This window comes from Orbicella franksi, chromosome 14, assembly GCF_964199315.1.
Source record: "Orbicella franksi chromosome 14, jaOrbFran1.1, whole genome shotgun sequence".
Classification (NCBI taxonomy): Eukaryota; Metazoa; Cnidaria; class Anthozoa; order Scleractinia; family Merulinidae; genus Orbicella; species Orbicella franksi.
In genome coordinates, this window is record NC_138158.1 from 8,230,922 (window position 1) to 8,251,916 (window position 20,995).

At 38.9% G+C, this 20,995-nt stretch overlaps 1 protein-coding gene across 8 annotated transcripts in view; it reads left to right on the forward strand.

Moving 5' to 3' along the window:
- LOC145468443 (1-phosphatidylinositol 4,5-bisphosphate phosphodiesterase delta-4-like) overlaps nt 1-20,995 on the forward strand; it is a 49,041-nt gene that overhangs the window by 4,950 nt on the left and 23,096 nt on the right. For 2 of the 8 annotated variants that reach the window (XM_081452155.1, XM_081452158.1), the window contains exons 2-8: nt 4,813-4,930; nt 11,419-11,473; nt 14,154-14,297; nt 15,206-15,412; nt 18,781-18,817; nt 19,371-19,500; nt 20,407-20,574. In XM_081452155.1, the coding sequence (XP_081308281.1) occupies nt 4,813-4,930; nt 11,419-11,473; nt 14,154-14,297; nt 15,206-15,412; nt 18,781-18,817; nt 19,371-19,500; nt 20,407-20,574 (859 nt within the window). Of the gene's footprint in view, nt 1-1,659; nt 11,474-14,153; nt 14,298-15,205; nt 15,413-15,449; nt 16,723-18,780; nt 18,818-19,370; nt 19,501-20,406; nt 20,575-20,995 lie in introns of those variants that run through there. The other 6 variants (XM_081452159.1, XM_081452160.1, XM_081452156.1 and 3 more) reach the window with 6 other exon arrangements.

A 20,995-nucleotide genomic window follows, 5' to 3' on the forward strand; every position in this document is an offset into this window, starting at 1 on the left:
GGAGACTTCAAATAACATTCATTAGGTTTATTTTTGTCCATTTACCGTAAAATAAGAAATGGAGGGGCCGAGTTCATTTAGACTAGACTCGATAAGGATAAGATAAGGATAAGAGCGACCTTTGAAACTATAAAACTTCCGATTCAATTGCGCATGCCCAGCTGACATACACGTGGTTCAATCAACTGGCTGCTGTCCTACTTCCGCTCATTTTTATCGATCACGCTCCTTTCGAGACGAGAGTTTTACCAAGCTTGCGCAAGCTTGATAAAAATCTCCAGGAAAGAGATTGGTGTTTTGCTCGTTTTCTTCATTTTAATTAGCGCTAGATTATAAGTTCTTGCGGCCGGCCTAACTTCGATTAAAATGACTCTGAACGTAGTTACCTTGCTGCAATATATATTCTTGTATTCTAACTCCTACTAGTGGATTGAACTTGAATTTTTCAGTAATAAACGTAGGCTGTGTAGTGTACGTAAAATTAGCTTGTTTTTCGAACACAACCATTGACTCTTTTGAAACGAACGTACCAAATAACGGAATGTTTTTTTGATCTGTTTTGCTAATTGCCCATTTACTGAAAACACGTTATTCAATCACAAAGGAAGGAGAAGTTAATTAGTGATTAATTTCAGTTCATTAGTTCCTTCTCGCTTAATTGGATGTGCGCAATGGACCTGTAAGAAGTTTGTTTTTTTAATTTCTGTACGCTAATTAATGTTACTAGCTAACATCGGTACATCAATCTCTTTCAACGAACCAACTTAATTAAAACGACCATGTTACGGTTTGACCGCTAAATTAGGAATTCATAATAATTTGTTCGTGATCAAGAAAAAGACGCCACGCGAAAATCATCGAATTTCGTTTAAATAAACATGGCCTGTTCTCTTAATTAACATGGTGTCAGTTACGTCACTAGTAATTAGCATCTGACGTCACCATGATCAGGTTCATGCGGGTTGTTTTTCAGTAAATTAGCGCTAAGAATAACGTATATAAAGCGAGTGAACCAGACTATTTTGCTCAGTTAAGTATCAAACGCATTAGAAGTCTGTGTCGAGGCGATTCAAGCAAGAATGGACACCGAAGAAAACTATATGTATCCTTCAAGCAGCGAAAAGTTGTGTGGAGATTCATTTAAGCACAAGAGTCGATCGTCCTCAGAACATGAAGGCATGGATTGTACAGTACCACAGCAACAGCACGCTAACCAAGTTGTTCCTGAAAAGGGCAAAGAAGAAGCTGAGAACCGACGGCAAAGGCTGCGCACTTGGAGTTATCATTGCCAAGTTCCTGATGTAGAGGTTAACAAAGAGTCAAAACTCACGGAGGCCGCCAAGTTGCTGAGCGCGGAAGAAATGCAGCTTCTGAACGAAGACATATTCAATCCTCTAGATATATGCTGGATAATATCAAAGAACAGCGCACAGAAACCAGCTACAAACTGAGTCCGAAGAACTTGCTGAATACCAAATACTGTACGATACCTACCATGTATAGATGGCACTGATTTTTTGATTCACTCCGCGGCTGCTCTTTGCCAAATTAGTCGTTTTCAATTGTTTTAAACGTCATTGTTGTAGAATCTGGTTAAGGTATACTGTCTTGTGAAATAATTTCATTGAAAAGCTATATTTGTGATATAGGAGATTTGGGCTTGTATTTTTGCATCATGTTCTTAGTCTACCAAATAATTGATTAAAGAGATATTGTCTGTCAATGCCAGAATGATAAAAAAATAATGTGAACCTTGAAGTGGGTTTGATTAAATTGTAAGTTAGCGGTTTATCGCGGATTTGTTTTTTTCAGATGTTACCTCAAGGCATCTCGGCGTGTGCTTAAGGGTGATGTTACGAGACCCGAGTTTTAACGGAACACTATTGATTAAAAATCGATATCGTGTAAAATGACGCACAGGGCGACTTTTGACGCAACATTTCGTTTCGGCAACATGTTGTAGGGTTTTGAAAGCGATTGAAAAACCGGTAACATTTTATTTTCCGATTTTACAAGGACAAACTGTTGCTGACCGTTGCTGCAGCAAAGTTTCGTTAAGAGTTGTTTCGTGTAGCATGGAATAAAAATTGGCTTGTGTAACATCACCTTACCTCTTCGTCAGTTAAAACTGTGCGTGAGACTCGCGCGCCTGCCAAACATAGACCTCTGGGATGGCCGCAGATTTCGTCGAACTTAGGGAGCGTTCCTTTGGGGGGATCTGGATCAGGAGCAGTGATCCAAGATCTGTCTGGATCGCGGTGCATCTAAGGAACCGATGAATCCACTCTGGTCATGGATTCATCGGTTCTTTTGATGCACCACCATGATCCAGACAGATCTTGATCACTGATCCTGGTCCAGATCACCCCAAAGGAACGCACCCTTTAAACTGTGGGTCTTTTTATCGATAACAAGGCTTCTAAAAGGAGTCTTGTGAAAATTAATTTGACCCCCCAAGAAGTAAATTTGCCCCGAAAATATCCGCTGAAATATCAACAGTCCGCGACAAGTGAACAGCCATCCGAGATTAACCAGCTGCAACCGTCAACTATCCAGGAGAGAGTAAGTCCAGAAATAAATACCCGTAGCTGCCATGTTTTTTATTCTGCAAACATTTCCACATTCTGTTGGGAAATCATAGCTAAACAGAATGATAACTGAACTAACCTGAACTTCCTGAAGTGAATCGCACTATTTTTAAAACTTGGGGAAACCGTTTGAGTGTCCCAGAAATATTTTCCCCAGATATTCTCAGGGATATCCCCCAAGTTTGGTTGCGTGACGTGTCTTAGCCAACCTAGAGTAGTTATAGACGGCAGCTGAGGGGGAGATATAGAAACACGTGCTTCGCAGGTCAGACGTTTTGACTGGTGAACACGAACGAATCACTTCCGCACGTAAACTTTAGTTCAAAGATTCAGGAGCACGTGCCACACAGGCCGAACGTGTTGAGCAGGTAAACACGAACGGATTACGTGCTGTACGTGAACGTTTTTTAAAGGAACACGTGATACGCAGGCCAGACGTTTTGACTAGGTGACCACGAACTGATCACGTGTTGCAGGTGAACATTTTTAAAAAGATACAGGAATACGTGGTGCGCAGACGTTTTGACTTGTTGACCACGAACGGATCACGTGTCGCACGTGAACGTTTTTAAACGATACAGGAACACGTGGAGTGAAAAGCGAAAACAACGGAGGCCGCCAAGTTACTGAGCGCTGAAGAAATGCAACTTCTGGATAAAAACATATTCAACTGGTGGGTCTAAAACACAGGTCACGGGTCATTGTTTTACCAATACTGGAACAACCCTAACCCCTTCCTAATGCTAACCTTAGGCCTAAATACTACACTAAGACAATGTTTAGGCTTAAGGTTAGTATTAGTAAAGGTTTAAGGTTGTCCCAGTATTGGTAAAAACAATACTAACTTGTGACCCGTGACCCAATTTTCAACCCTCTGTTTATATGTTGGATAATATCACAAAACAGTGATTCAAGGACATGCTGGAAACGTTAAAATATGTTTTAAATTTATGGCAGTCTGTAGAGAGTTCCTTGATAATATTAGGAGCAGCAAAAGACGAAGTAATATTTCAAACACGAAAGACCGTGTTTGACCACATTTCCAAACACCCCCGCTGTGTGTTAATTTTCTGAATATTTTCGTTGATACTTTAACAAGCCGTTGCTGAATGCTCGATCTTCTCTTGCTTAATACTCGCGAACAGTGCTCGATTATTAAAATTAGGGAATTTCAGAATCTGTTCCATTCTATTCAGGTCCATACCTTCTTGTTAAACGACTTCGTTGGAAGCTTATTTTAGCATAAGCTTCTTATCAGTTAATGAATGAGAAATTATGTTAGCAAATTACGTTAAATGTTCTGTTTGGGTTTTCTAGTATCCTCACGCACACAAGGTAGTTGTGGCAAAATGGATGCCGTTGTATGTCCAAACCGATTTCCACGAATGGCCGCCTCCCTCTTTGGAACATCATATATTCCAAGGAGTAATTCTGTTGAGTCCTGCTAAATTACATCAGTTAGGAGATTCCCAGGAATATATCCTAGCCTGGTCTACACGAGCAATTTTTCTGTAACAATTTTTTTATGACAAATATATTACATCGTGTAGATGGGACAGCAAATATTTGTCAGCATGCGCCAGTAATGACTTTGGACAGTGGAGATACGCTGAAACAAGGCGGGGCTGCTTAGTCGCCTCCGAAAATCTCGGTGCTTACGAACACATTTGCCACATTTTATATGACGAGTCGTCTACACGAGCAAGTTTTCGTATGGGACAACTTTTATGTGTCACATAAAAGCCAAGACGCCAGCTTTTCACCAAATATCTTTGTCACATAAAAATTGGCCAATTTTCCTCATCTACACGAGCCAATAAGAATTGTCACATGAAAATTGCCACATAAAAATTGCCCGTGTAGACGAGGATTTACAGTGTTGAAGTGAAGGGAAGAAAGCAACTTTTGGTTTGAGTTATCGGTCGAGGTTCAAGAAATTGGGATTCCACTATAGCTGAAATCTCCAAAAATTACTGATAATCGAGAGAAAGGCTGAAATTTTAACTGATAGCTGAGAAATGGCCGACGATGGAAAACTGAGATTACAGCATACCCATCGATTCTCTGGATGAGTACCGACTTTGTATTTTTGTGCCGATCTGGTATTTTTTGCAACCTATTATGAAAATGCAATATTTAGTTTCTTATTTAAGTTCCAGAAAATGTTAGGAGGAAGAGACTACTCAGAACTAATCTAACTAGAAATTTATTTCCTGTTTTTCAGGTATTTGCTGAAACTGAACTCCAGTTCAAAATGTGGACTACTTTCATCCCCAGGGTACCCCCAACATTATCCTGCACATTGTCCATCGCAAACTTTTCTACTTGAAGCCGCGCCGAAGGTATGAATCATAAAATGACAAACAGTATTGAAGAAATTAAACGTAGTAGGTCCTTAAAAAGCTATTCCCGAGTTGCCTTTTGAATGTTCTAGTCAACAACCATTCATGTGGAAATGAGTTTGATCAAGAGAACATGATGAGTGAGTGAGTTAAATCCTCCATATAAGCCTTATTCTCAAGGTAACCCTTCTAAAGCTATTTTTAGACATTGTACCCAGTTCTCCCGCTGATAATGTTACCACGCGTGTTGGGTGGATGCTTTCGTGGATGTTTTTTCGTGGATGTTTTTCGTGAAAATGCGTGTTAAAGCGCTAAGGCTTTACTTGTGAGCAAAATCTGCGTGACATGATTGGCTATTTCTAGACCATCCTGAGATTTCAGAAACTGAGATTGATTTAAAAATAACTTGAGAAGGATTTCCTTTGGAATGAGATTAACACGCTTACTCTTCATCTTCTCTTGGTTTGGTAAGACATGCATTGATCAGCGTGTAAGTTAAGCGGCTCCCTCCAAAAGCCTGTGTACAGCCGATCAAAAGGTTGTGCAGCGGACCCGTTTTGAAACGGTATTTTGAGTTATTTTGGCCGCGTACAATATTACCTTTAATTAAAGGAAACCTGAATATAAAAGTTTACTAAGATAGGAAAACAACAAAGAGATAACAATACACCATAAAGGAACAAGGATGGTTAAGGATGGAGAAGATTAACACGGATTACAAACGACGAACTTGAAAAATTTAGGCTAAACTTTTCAAGATACGCAAACCGTGACGTAGGTCCTTTAAGTATAGTAATAATTAAACAACGATTAACTAAAGCAGCGTTTATCGTATGCGGTCCCTTGCAGTTTCTGTTTCTCATTTATGTATTTTCTGACCGTAGGTCTTTTCAGATTCGATACACTGCGTTTTTAAGCATGGTACTGGCCATGCGGTTTAATGTTTAAATGTTTAGGCTGGCCTTCTCCAGCCACATTTATTCTTTTGCTTTTCGAGACACTAATCTTGACACTTTGTCTCCTTGAGCCCCGAAACACGTGATGTGGCAACGCGTGTTTCGGGGCGCAAGTGAGTTCAAAGTACGGAACTTGATATAGTAAGGTCATTTTGCAATTTATGTGCGTTGGCTGTTGGGCTGGCGTTACATATCATCGCTACACAGTGCTGACGGGCCCTAAGAAGGGCGAAACAGCTGTCCACTGTTGCGATCCTACTTTATCGGTTCTTGTCGTGTTGGTGTCTCGAAACGTTTTTCACGTAGTATCACCCTTGCAGTCTATTGTTTGTGTAAATTCAACAATGACGTCACCGTCCATCCTCTATGTGGTGTCCGAAACCCATTCATTCTTTCGTGGACCGGTTTCGCCCGCATTAGCATCACGTTTACGACAAACAACGATTCCTCTGTGTCGCGAGGATTTGTCGCTGGATACATTATTTACCAGTTAACAGGTAAAGATACTGACTTTTGACATCTTTGGGTTCTGTTGAAACAAAATATTTGACTTAACATCATCAATGAACAGCTTATGTACCTAAAATTTAACCCGTGAATATCGAAGTGGCTTCGAAGTAGCGTCATTCTTTTGATTTGAGGGCGCGCAAGATGAACAAAGTACGCGTGGAGTCATTATCAATGTGCTGCCCATCCAACCTTGTACCCATGCGCATTTTCCCCGTTCAAATCTCGGTCGCCTTTTGTTCAGTAACATTCTCGTTGTATCGTGATAGAAATCTAAAATGGGGCCAAGTCGTGGCTGCCATGTCACTGACGTCACTTTCGAGACCATGGTTTTGTGAACTAGGGAGTAGCTAGAGGAGAATGACAGCCAGACGTCCTAAACTTTGCTATCGACCTTGTTCCGGAGAAAACTTATACTTGTTCCCTATTGAATTGATAAGTTAACCGCGAACCTTAAAAGCACTGATAGATCGAAGCTGGCTTAAAAGGCCATTCGGAAGTGAGCGTTTTTCTAAACTTCCTACTCAGAGGAACTTCGTTTTTTTTTTTTTTTTTCAATTTAAGGAACAACTCTAGAAAACACTGCAGGCTCAACTTTGGCAAACGTCATACTTCTATTTTCGTACTCACTACTACTTGCAATGAGTGTGGCGTGATGCTTCCCGGAGAATGCAGCTAAAAGCTGAGTCGGAGAACGCTTTCCCACATGAATGGAGTGTCCATGAAGTTATTAGGCCTTTGAAGTGAGACGCAACGAAAAATTACCCGTTACTTGCAAGCTAAGACGACATAGTTAAAACAGCAACGTTTCCAAAATGCTGCTAACTTATGGAGATAAATAATATCTATTTTAGTTTTCTAAAAACAACGATCTCTCAGTCGCTTATGTGAAACCATTTTTAGATTAAAAGCCAAGACTTCTTTTCTAAGCTTTTCCTAAAAGCAATGAAAACTAAACGTTTTGTAACTCTTTCACATTTTAAAATTGTTTTTGAAGGTGTCAGCTGGTGGCGGAAATTTCCCCGCTCCTGTGTTCAGTGGTAAGGTTTTAACAAGTGAACAACGTCCAAGTTTACGGCACACACTTAGGGACACGGTGTAAGGACATGCTGCAGTGGCAGTGTGCCTCGTTTGACATGCCTGTTCTTGCGGAAAATTTCTGTTACGGGGACAACATTTTGTCCACGAAAGATGTTGCATGAAATCCGGCTGGTTTGAGTTCGTGCGTCTTGAAGCAGGAACAAAATGATCTCAAGTTTCAATGTCGCATCGTGGGCACTGCTCTTGCAAACTGTCCCCGCTACAACACATTTTTCTGTCTCGATCTGCTTCGTGTGCATCAGCTTATCTACTTCCCCTGCAACATACGTCCTATGTGTACATAAGCAGGGGCTTGTCCCCGCTTCACGGTGCAGCGACATGTTCCCTAGTGTGTTGCGACTTTGTGCTAAGTGCAGCTTGTCTTGCAATCTGCCGTTGCAAGTTGCACAAGACAATGCATACATGTAAAAAAAAACGAGCAAAAGGATCCAGGACAAGATGCATGCCACGATCGTTGAAGAAGTACATCTTAATTCAATTTGCCTAAGGAATGTGAGACCGGTTGTGTAAAGATTTTCATGATATAATAATTTTTAGCGTACCAAAAAAAAAACCAACAAAAAAAACACAAACAAAATGCAATAGATATTTGTAGAACAGCGCAATTTCAGTTAGAAGTTGTTATGTTACGTTAAATATCAGATACGGCTGTTATGATAGAGAACAAAACTTTACAATAGGAAGTGTATACATTGAGATTGTAAATAATTCAAGTATAAACTCGTTTTAGTTAAATAAGTTGACTAATCATGAGCTAAAGATATAAAACAACTAATTGAAATAAAGAAAAACAATACTGAAGTGGAAAGTTCTTGTACGTTGGCGGGTAGTGCAGGAATTCTCTTACAAGAAGAATAAGCATAAATAATTTAGGACATCAGAACGAATATAGACATCAGCACAAGTAGAATTTACGAGCTTGTTTCGTTAATTCATGCTATGCTTATGTCTTAGTGAGAACGCGGGTGACAAAAGAACGAGCTTAAGCACAAGGACGTTTACCAATCATAATTTACTTAGACCCAGACCTCGGCGAAAAAATCGCAAGCAATATGGCGGACATTTACACCGCCATATTGTTTAGCAATCCGGGAGGGTTGGTATGCATTTTCGTTATTTTGCGCTTGCCTATCTACTTATGTTAATGTTCTGCTGTCTTCACATGCTTGTGCTTTTGCGTTAAGCCTGGTTTTCACTAGCAACGCAAGCACAAGCGCAAACACAATAATTCTTGTTTCACCGTGAAAACGGCCTTGACGCAGGCATAAGCACAAGCGCAAGCGCAAGCACAAGGATAAAAGTTTTTCTTTTTTCTTGTGCTTGCGTTTGCGCTGCAACAAATGAAAACGAAATACCACTTAGTCATAAACAAGCACAAGGATATTCACCACACGTGGACATTTATGTTTGTGCAATGAAAACACTGGATCCAGAGTACCTCATGCCCAAACAGTTTTCCAAAATGGTGTAAGGTTTGGATGATTTTGCTTGTGCTTGTGTTTGCGTCGAATTTCGTTTTCACTTGGGTCATCCCTATTGCTTGCGTTTGTGCTTGCGCTTGTGCTTGCGTCGCTGGTGAAAATCAGGCCTAAGTCACACGAGAAATAAAATATGAAAAGAAAAAGGGGGAAAAAAAAAACGGTCCTTTGCCGTCTGGGACTCGCCTAAAATGAACCTAAAACGGGGTTGATATGAGCTGCTGGCTATATCCACTGCGCCAAATCAACTCCTGTTCATTACCTTGTATAAATTGAATATTTATTGAACCGCTGGTTTATCATACTATTGCGGCAGGCTCAAGTTAGTTCAAGTGACCGATGGGATTCGTTCTTTCATAATTCATTTCCCAATTCCGGTGGCTCATGGCGACTTTGATTCGATCGGAAATCGGCAATCCGGACTTCTCAATCCAAAGTGACTAATGATCCTTGAACTGAGAGCTATATCTTATCCGTATCGCGTCCGATATATGGCATCAACATTTTCACCTATCGCTTAATCGACAAAATCGTTCAATTTTGCTTACCAGAGAATCTATGTTTCAACGAAAAATAAACGTGAAAATTTTTCATACGCACTTAACGATAAAAAGTACCTTACAGTGAACGAAAACGAGATGTGAATTGAGTTGGCGCGTTTAAAATGTTGCTGTTCGTTGTTCCACTGGCTAGTCAGCGATACGCTCTGCTCTGTGGTAATTTTGAGAGTGTCACTGATGTCGCAGTATTTTGCTTTCGGCCATGGAGACATGCACTAACAAAGTAATTAGAAGTGTTATTGACCAATCAGATTGCCGCGTCTGTTACCAAAGCGCTCCCTCCGGATAACCTGGAATTTTCGTTAGCGCATGATGTCATATCAGTTGGAAATATTCCCAATTTGATCCCGAGGCAAATAAACAAACAGTTACCTGCCAAACTACCTGTAATTGTTAGATCTCCCGAACGAAAAGGAGCGAGTGGGCAGAAGAGGGTATAGTTGTAACAGACCGTACATTTGGTAAGGAAAAATGTTTACAACTTATATTGAATATGTTTCTATACTTCTTCGGAAGTTCTTAAGTATTTATCCCGAAATATATTAGCGCTTAGTAGAAACTATAGCACAGAATGATTATCTTCCATACTGACAACGAATACAATATTGTTTTTAGGCGTGAAGAAGTATTTTTACATGTCCGTTATTCTCGTAACGTAAGCGGTTGTTGAGCTTTATGGCGTCTTTCTGCTAAAGAAGTATACTGATTTGTTTGTGAAAGAAAGCCTAATTTTACCTCTAGAAGATTCTTGAAAGTTTTAGATAAAAATGTATATGTCACATATTTTTCCGCCTTGACAGTCTGTTTCCATCCAACGTTTGGAAATGCTAAAAGTTGTCAGGCACTCAGAATTTAATAGACACCTATTTGAAACCATTTCATTTTCAGTATTGTAGCGAGATCTGACGGTTCTTTCAAATTCAAAATACGTTTTTTTTTTTCAGTTTCATTGGGGAAATAATTACCATAACTGTTTAGCTTTTCGACGCCACTTTGGCTAAAAGATTATAAGCATTTCGAAGCTGGATTGATAATGTAATGATAAATATTCTAACATTTTGAAGGTTCTAAACAATACGACAGATTTTACGTGATCATACATGAGTTTACAAACGAAGGGGTTTTTTTTATTGCCCTGCAAAATTGCACTGTTAACTTGCAGCCTTTGAAAATTTACCGTACCGCTCAGTGTGATAGTCGGCAGTTTTGTCGTCTTTCGGGCAATCTAAAAACACAGGTGAAACAGAGGTTGTTCTTCATTTGTGATGAGAACAAAAGAAAAGGTGTTGAAATTTGACTGTAACAAAGCGAAAATTACCTTTTTATCTGTAGCTACATTATTACAAAAACATTTTTAACAACTGCTCTTCGAACTTGGAAGCTTTTCTTATAAAACTGTCTGGCGGGTTCTTTAATAAATTATACAATACAAAAATACCTGCTTCTCTTTTCACGCTTTGGCTCCTAACTGTTTTTCTTTTCGTTCACAGTACGTATTTTCTTATCGGTGAAATCGTAGTCTTAAATTCTCCCATACCGTCTCTAAATTCACGTGTGCAAGTTTATTGACGTGTAACTGTTCTTCGAGGAGAGACGGAGCGGAAATTCGCAATTTCCTGCATCCGCTACTTAAAATTTAAATACGTAAGCTGTTATCGCCCCAAATTTTGCGAAAACTCCACCAGCTCGGGCGTTTGACAAACTGTCAAAACACTTATCAATATTCAGGAAAAAAAGACGTTTAATATTTATAAGGGTAAGACGGAAAAACTACCCGGAGTGGAAAGCAGGTTTGCTAAATCGGGTTTCAAGAGTGTGTTAAGTTGTTAATGCTTTGTCATGGTAATATATTTGTTGTGTGTTTTTTTTGTTTGACGTTCGTACAGGGGCGGTTTAGTTTCAAAAGAATGGCGGACGAAAACGAGAACTCTGCCGCATCAGGTAAGTTTATATTCAGGTTAAAAGCTGGCAGGCGAGGGAAATTGTGTTGATAATGCGATAACTGAAGACTCGTTAAGTATAGGCATCAATATATAATGTTCGATTCGCTTTCGCAGCTGTTTCCCGATTTCGCAATGCGCACGTTACCAGTAAAAACTTTTAGAACTTTTAAAACATCGAGAGAAAACACGATTTGGTTAGTAGGCGAAAGTTTACATTTGAACCGCATAGTAGCCCTTTTAGTTTGATCTTCGGGTAGTTAAATTGTTAAATAACACTGAGTATTGTTGTTTGTGCTAATTAGTGGCTGAAGCTCCTTCGAGTATGCGTGACATGTTTTCGAACATGAAACATACTTGCCCTTGAGCGCAAGCAACCATGGTCGAAATTCTTCTTCGCGAAACATCACACAATAAAAATTTACGTCTCATGCAACGTTACTGTTTCCGATGTTCGTCTTCATTTGAGATTTTTAGTCGTTTTTTTTTTATTATTATTATTATTATCATCATTTTTATTTTTGCAGAGAAATCTGTAACGCTTGAATGTTCAATCAATATAACAAAAGGATTGACTGTGTTTGTTCTGAGGAACTCAATTGTCTTGTTCACTGAATGGTTAATTTGTTGTGCACCCACATTACCGAAATTTCTTTCAAAAAATACTTCATCTGGTGTGGAGCAAACCAGCAATAAAATGATTCATCACTCTGAAAGTAAAAGAAAGCCTCGAAAATGATCTATATCAACTACATATTTTAATTATCAGCTCTGCTAGCTTGATGTTTCACAATCGTTTGGTAGTAAAAGGTTTTTACATTGTACACACTCACACGAATTTTAGGAACAAAGGACGTCGCACCTTTAGAATACTTAATATGTCAAATAAAGTATAAGGTCTTTTAAAAGTTTTAATGAAAGAATTCGAAATACTTTTTAGAAATACCTCAAGTTCGCGTCACGCAATCCTCTGTGACTGGTGGAAGTCGTACGTGGAGTAATGGAAACACAACCGAACAATAGTTGGGATTTTGTGACAAAGAGACGATGCTTCGTCATTACTTCAATATTCTTTTGCCGGATTATTTGCGAAATGAGCTTGAACATTGCTGACATTACTTTTGACATTTAGACTGGCATCCGGCAAAATATATAAACTTACATTAATTAGGTGTTAATGGTGTCGGTTTTAGGCTTAAAGAGCAGTTTTACAGTCCATTAGAATTGAGTGCTTTTATTTTATCTACAAGGGAAGACAGCCTCAGAGAATAAATTTCCCATAAGATCGCAAACAAAACCTTTTTTTTTTGTCAATATTTAATTGCGTTAATCCGTATAACATGTTTTGTTGATATTTCTAATGTAAATATTGCACAAAGGCATTCAAAGTTAAATAAATAAAACGCCGTCTAAGTTTGATTAAAAAATCTAGAGATTATCAGCAGGTAACTGATATTTTAAACAAACGGACTCACAATTATGTCTTGAACTGGTGGCAAGCAAGATAGACAAGATTCCGTGTTCTATGTCGCGATTTGAATTATTAAACGCGTCAAATATTTTCTTCTGTCTTCAAAGGGTGTGGCTTACATAGAGCACTGCTCTCTAAGATATACTTATTCCAGTCTCGAGGTAATGTTCCTAATGCGACTAAAAACTCGATGTTGAAATATAATCACTGGGAATTATTTAACTGAAAGAGCAAATGACACATTTCACGCCATGCAATGAGAGAAAATGCTTTAAAAGACCAGTGGCAAATCTGAACAGTGGTACCAGCTGATTTTGAGCCCAATTTTAAGACTTATCTTAAGACATGCCTTAAACCTGTTTATTATATGGCTTGTTCTTGTAGCCGATATAACGCGTGCTGCGATGGACTTATTATAGAGCATTATTCTCCCGTAATGCCCACGGGCCGATTAGGGGCTTGCAAAGCAAAAAGCCATATAATAAACAACTTATTAACCTCGTACGTTCGGTCTTACCGGGAAAATCTCAAACCTCGACATTGTCGTATTGACTTCGCTATCGCTCAGTCAATGCGGATAGGTCTCGGTGTGAGATTTTCCTGTAAAGACCTCACTCTCGGTTAATAAGTAGTTAAAACTGTTCATTTATATGTTCTTTTGTTGTCTAATCAGTCTGCAGTGAAACGAAAACAAAAAAGTTATAACTTAGTACAAGTAAGAAAAAACAGTTTTATAAGATGAGGTATCTCGTTTATTGAACAGACATAAACGGCGCTAGTATAGTTTAATACAACAAATGTACCAAAAAAAGACGCAAATTTTACTACAATGAAGTGAAAACTCCCAAAGGACAAACTCCTTAAATATTCACTTTTTAGTATGATTACGTAACCTGCATATCAACGAATCTACATACCGACACACGACTATCTTGCAATAACAACGTGAAAAGTTATTTATTATGTAATTATTTATTTTGATCAGTTAATTAATATATTTATTTATCTTTACATAATTATATATGGCCCTATTATATTCTTATGATTTGTATCTTATTATTTCCCTTGAGATTTCAATAAAAATTAAAAAACATAAAAAAAAAAAACATTGCTATTTCTGCTCATTTATTTCTGTAATTAAAAAAAAAATGAACCAATTCAATAATGATTTTTACTATCATTTGATATTTTCCAAACACGATTTTATTAGTTCAAGACTGCTGGAGAGCAATGCAACATGGATCCAGAATGATCAAACTGGATGTAAACAGAAAAGGTCATCACAAGAAAACCTTTGTTCTTGACGCAGATATGGCAGGAATTAGATACGAACCTTCAAAGAAGAACTCAAGATGTAAGTTAATAACTTCTGGTAATTTTAGACTACAAGTAATTGTTATTTACCGGACCATTTATTCCGTAACTATTATTTGGCAAACAGCAGGAAAATTTGTGCAACGTTCACATGTAGAAAAATAGGTCTGCAATGCGCACATGTGTTAAGTCCCTGTAACTGTTAAATGCCGTCAGAGTTGTCAATCTTTTTATGCATTGCTGACCTATTAATTGAGATTACCATAAAACGTATTTCGATAACCATGGAAAATATGTTGAAAATCCTTGGGGGAGAGATTAGATAATACAAAATGACGCCTTTCTTATCACAGAGCCTTGGACGAAGTGCTTAATTCAACAATGGAAAAGATGATGTTCAAAGAAGTAATTCTTATTTTAGGAACAAGAAAACTGCAGAGTAAAAAGGTGTCCCAAAAGATGCCTGTACACGTTATATGGCAATATATTAAACTTTAATTTTAAAAACATCAGCAAAAGATAGGTTGCACTCAATGAAATTATTTTCAAATTGAACCTAATAACTAAGCAGCACAACACAGTTGAGGGGGATAATCTTATTGGAGAATATTAGAGAATAAGATATTTTCTCAACAGTGTGGCACAGAGAAGGATCGTAACTTTGAAAACAAGACATGTGATTAGACTACCAGCAGTCGCTTTTTGTTCCTGAAATCCTTCGTGCGATTAGAAAAGTTAAAATTATGAATATTAGAGAAAGAAACGAGAAGGGGTTGAGGCGAAACAGGGCTCGCTTCTCGTCGCTCGATCGTTTTTCTTTTGCTTTTCGTGTATTCGCATCTGAAGTTAGGAAAAGAGAGAGACTGCTAGCAATTTGACACGTAGTTTGTTTGTTTGTCTTGCCTCTTTGTTTGTTTGTTTGTTTTGTTTACTGTTTTTCTTGTTCAGTCGAGATTGCCAAAATGACAGATGTACTGTTTGGGGACAGTGTGAGAGACCTTTTCCAGGGATTCTTGAAAAAGTACTCGCTGGACAGATGTATATCCATTAAATTTGGTCAAAATGGCAACGGCGCAGCTCTAAACATGGTGGCTGAGTCGAGTGAAGTGGCCGACTATTGGGTGAGAGGACTTCGGAAGCTTATAATTAATAAAGGTAAGTGTCGACAAACAAATTCTTGATTGTAGACAATTAGCCTGTTGGCAATACGGTAGGGCTTGACCCTCGACGAAAATGTACCGGACGAGCAGAAAAAAGCTGAGAACTTTATTAAGCCAGAGCAAGAGAATATGCCAGAGATGAAGTCAAATAACAAAATAAATATGTTACAAACAGACAGCTACAGCAACAGGTAATTAGATTGTATTCACAAAATATTCGAATTTATACTATTAAGAATGAAACGGTTCCGAGGAGCTCCTCCCTATAATGGTCTATACGCGGAGGCCCCGACCGAAAAGGGTACCTTTTTCTGGCTTCAGATGTATAACAGGGTAGGGATTTCACAAGTTGAAGTATATGAAAGGGTGCTAGGGTATGGAAATCTGTTTGTTTAGTTATTTAAAACGGCATGAAATTAAAATATTTTGAACAGACGCACCTTATGACTGTATCATTTCATTTATTGGGCACTACATGAAAATGACACGAAAACTTCGTTTCTGGGCGATTTGTTCATAATATGGGCCTGTTATGAAAGTAAGTGAAAGGGGTGCCTTTTTTCAATGAGAGGTATACTGAAGGGGAAATGGGAATACAAAAGAGTAAGGGGTTGGACCTCGGGGCGGAGCCTCCCCGTATAGAACTTTGTAGAGTAATCCCCCTACCCCACTGGGGGAAACGGTTTGGTCCCTTCGACCGGTTCAAACCCTTGTAACGCAATACCGCCCTTAGGCAAAGGTCACTGTCATGTTCTCAGAACGTGAGGTTGTGAATTAACCTTGGTAGCGTTATTTAATAACCTCGAGAAGTGATAATCCCGGAACGGAAGACAAAGCTCTCAACTGCAACTGGATATAAATTCCACTGAACGTACATCACGGGTCTTGAATTAGTACACCACAGGCAGACCACTCTATGTGTTCGTGGTAACAAATGGTTTATATGAAACGGTCTCCGGCCAAAAGTAATTTTGTAAAAAGACGCTTCAGACGGCCCAGGAAGGCGAAAAAACAGCACACATGAGTCGATTAAAGTTTCATTTAACTTTATTGGGATATTCAGACCGAGATGTAATTTAGATATGCAATTTTCAAAGCTTTATTCATAACTCTCACAGATTCTGTTCGTTTCGTATAAACAATTATTAACCACGAACACGTAGAGTGGTCTGCCTGTGAATACACAATGAAGGTCAAGTTGCCAGCACTGAGTGTTGAGAGCAGATCCCACCGTTCATGGTTTGTTGGCGTTTACATTATCACTTCAAATTAGCGTATTCCCCGCTAATTCCCCAACCATGGATGGTGAGTGGAACTTCCCTCGTTTAAGTCTTGAAACTGTCCCACAGGCATCAGAGTTTAAGTGTATTTAGCACAATTCGTAAGGTCATTACTAATTTGGCTTCGCAAATCCATCGTACGACTTGTTTCATTCGAAATTTTCTAGCAAACGACAGAGAAACTCCGAAAACGTTACACAAGGAGCTACAAGACATTAAACGGTGCATAACGACGCCAAACAGCGGACAAAATCGTTTGAAATTTAACTTGAAATAATTCAGAAATTAACGGCTCGATTCCAGTCTCGTCAATGTTGGATTATAAATGCAGTGGAGCCTCGATATATATAACGAAAGGTCAAGGGCCTGGTAAAATATGTTCGCTATAACGAGGATTCGTTGTATCGTGGTTCTTTTCCATATATTTTGCTATTTAATACTCAGACGAAGGATATCGTTCGTTACACCGAGGACTTCGTTAAATCCGCTTATCGTTCACGAAAAAGGTCACGCATATTTGTCACGTTTCGGAGGTGACGTCATTTTCAAAGCCTTCGAGGCTCGGTTGAAGTACTGAAATGATCGTCTAGATTTTAAGAACTGTCGTTAAATCCTCAGTATTCAAGAGTATGAAAAGATGAAACAATCGTGCGCTGTGATTTGGCTGCCCGACCGCGCAAGACAGCGCTATACCTCTGTGTCCCGCAAGAAAAAGTTTCCCGAAAACCTTTTTTTTGGGCGTGTTCTTTATCCCTTATAAAAAAAATCCTTTATTGACAATCATTGTTCGGTCAAGATGCCTGGATATCGGTGTCTTTCTTTGTTTGCGTGTTTATGGACCTCGACTCCGTTTTGCCCGTCATTATAACGCAAAAAAAAGAACTTGGCCAATTTCCAGCCATCTTGAACTCGCGCTTGGTCAATAACCCTTATATACTTTTTTAAAGTTTTCTCGACATCAAACTCTCAACAATAAGAGTCAAGTGAAAAGTGTTTTTCAGTCGATGTTATTGTGAGTTTGGTCCGTTGAAACTGTGAAACTTATTGGTCAGTTCATCAGGGATGGTATATTGGTTCAAAAACTCGGGACCCATCGACACTACCCCGGAGAAATTTGAAAACAGCGTATTCCCTGTGAGAACGCAACAAATGTTTTCCGTCCACGCCACGCCGGAGAAATTTGAAAACGCAACAATCACCGGTCATTCTGGATTTGTGTTTGAGGAAAACTCGGGGAAGGCAGGGAAATCACATGATTATCCTAACTTCGACGTTTTCGAAAAGCTCCGTTTTCAAAACGTTTTTTCCGTTAGCACACGAAAACGCAAAGCGAGCGGTTTTCAATTCCTCCGGTTTGAAGAGCATTTTAGAAAAGCTTCGTTTTCGTGAGGGATTAGTGTGGACGGTAGGCCTGACCGTAGAAATAAAGCTGCCGTTTCAAATTTCTCTGGCGTAGTGTGAACGGGGCTTCGTTTAAAGTTTGACGTCGCAATATGTTTTAGTCCGTATCTCTCTATTCAATCGCGACAAATTAAGTCGCTCTTTTTGAGTTCTGTCCATCGGTTTTGTTTACGTCGTGGAGAAGTCGTCTGTAAGGTCTTGTGCCGGAAGCTGTTACATCTGTTGAGACGCGTTTCTTCTAAAAGCTTAAGATTCTAAAAATGGTTTAACAGAGTCAGTCGTGCCTTCCAAATAGTTCGCACTGAAGGATTAAGCAGATCCAGTCAATTCTATGGTTTGTAAGTTGATTATGTCAGTTTTGACATTAGCCTTTATTGTCGCTCGTTTGTGTTCGGTCAGTCTCTGGTTAAGTTTAAATTTCTGCCGGTCGCGCTGATGTAGTAGGCCTTACAGTATGTATACAGTATTTTGGAGCGGTTTATTCGTGACTTTACGATTCTGTTCCGAAACCAAGCTTATAATCTTATCCTGACTGAGCGAAAAAGTGCAAACATTTCAAAACTCGAGCATTCCAAAGAAGAATTAGTTAAAGGCACATTTTTTGATACTTCGATCGAAAGCAATAAAGGAGTAAAGCAATCATAATTTTAGTGTTAATTATTTTTTGTTTCCTTTGCTTTAGATAACCTCGAGAAGGAGGACAAAGAGCAGCGAGCTCAATATCTTTTTTAAGCTGTTATGTAACCTTTTCCGTAGCTTTCCAAGTGGGACCAAGCAAGGTGTTCCTAAACAATGAAATTTTTATTCCAAATGACGGCAAAATTAGCACTAAGAGAGATTTAAACGCGCTACACTGGAGTGATCAAGATGCCCCGTTATAAAGGAGCTACGTCACAGTTTGCACATCTTGAATAGTTTAGCCATAATTTTGCAAGTTTGTCGATTGTAATCCTTTTTAATCTTCTCCATTCTTAACCATCCTTGTTTCCCTATGGTTTAAATATACATCTTTGGTGTTTTTCTATCTTAGTAAACCATATTTTTCAGGTTTCCTTCAATTTAAAGGTAATTTTTTACGTGGCCAAAATAACTCAAAATACCGTGAATGAGCTCCTTGAAATCATGGCTACTTGAAATTGGTTTTCTTTCGTTCAGTTCCGAGCAGAGGAGGAAACTGAATTTCTTAGTGTTATTAAACGTACCACATTTGTTTTTAGTTACCTTTATCGCTCTATGATCTACGGTTGTTAATTTTCTTTGACAACAATTCACGTGGCTTGTGGAAGCGTTTGAGAAATTCGACAAGAATAAAGATGGCTCCTTAGGACTCAAAGAAATCCAGAGATTAGTGGAAGCTTTGAACGTGAAAATGAGCCCTGGACAAGTGAAAAAGAAATTTAAGGTGAGAGAGAGAAAATATATATATTTCAGCTAGGTTGGGTAAATTTAAGTGTGACGTCGAGATTTACAAGTTCAGTCATAGGCGTACGGGCACCTTCGGACTTGGGGTGGGGGGGGCGAGGGATGGGGGGCTTGCCCGAAAACATACGCAATGCCCAAATGCGTGAGTGTTGAAATCGAGTTGCAATTGCACGAAAAACAAAAACGTCCACAGTTCTCACATCTAATTAAACTGCTATCATTCCAAAAATAGTTACATTGAAAGCTTACATACTGAATGGCCTCTATCGGCAGTCTCAAATTTTGCCCGAAAAATGTCATAATTTCGGTAGTTGGGAGGCTGCAGCCCCACCCCCGTATCTCGTACCCTTCTGAGTTCAATTCTATACGTGTATGCAACCTTAGTATAAGACTCGTTGCAACACTTACATTTTCAGTCTTTCATTAATGCAACTCTGCTTAAACGTAATTTATTACATACTAGAAGGAAAAATAATATTGAAGACATTCCCGGGGTATCTGTAGTTCTCGAGCCGTTTTGGTCTGAGGTAAGATTTGTTTTGCGTGCAGTCTGGCCTACTTACTAAAATTGGGTATGTTGTTTAGGTGAAGGTATTTTTCTCCACTAAAATCGAAGAATTTGAAGCCATTCTTAAATTTTACGTAAACGGAAGCCAGTCTTGTCAATGATTTAGACGGGTGTATTTATTTTAGAGGTTTCAAAGTTGGTGTCAATTTTTGCGCCAGGTTTTGAAATAGGGTACGGACAATCCCATTTTTTGATCTGAAATGGGGTAAAAGGTTCACAAAATGCACTGCACTCGCCCATTAAAAATTTAAGGAAGAACTCTCCCTAGTAATAAAGCTTGTCTTGAAAAGTTTTACGTTCTTTTTGCGAATTGCTTAGGAGGTGAACACGGATGGCGATGCGGCCCTGGATAAAGATGAGTTTGCCGCGTTCTTTAAAACGATATCGACAAGAAAGGAGATTGTGAACCTAATGAAGCAGTATTCATCAAACGGAGCGCACATGACAGCGGAAGATTTCCAATCCTTTTTGGTCTCAGATCAAGAGGTAAGCTGGCCTGAATGTGTGGTGAGTCTGTGACAGCGTTAGACAATCGTGTTATCAGTTAGTGATTGATTGATTGATTGATTGATTGGTTGATTGATTGATTGATTGATTGATTGATTGATTGACTAACTGACTGACTGACTGACTGACTGACTAAGTAACTGACTGACTAATTGAGTGATTGCCTGATTAACTGGCTGGATAATTGATTGATTAATTGACTGACTGACTGACTGACTAACTAACTGACTGACTGATTGACTGACTGACCTGAGTGAGTGACTGACTGACATATTGACTGGCTAACTGACTAGATAATTGATTGATTGCTTGATTGATCGAGTCAGTCCGTCAGAAATTGACAGTCGAACATTCCAACATATTAGCTAGTATGTACGTTAGTTAGATGATTAGTCAATCG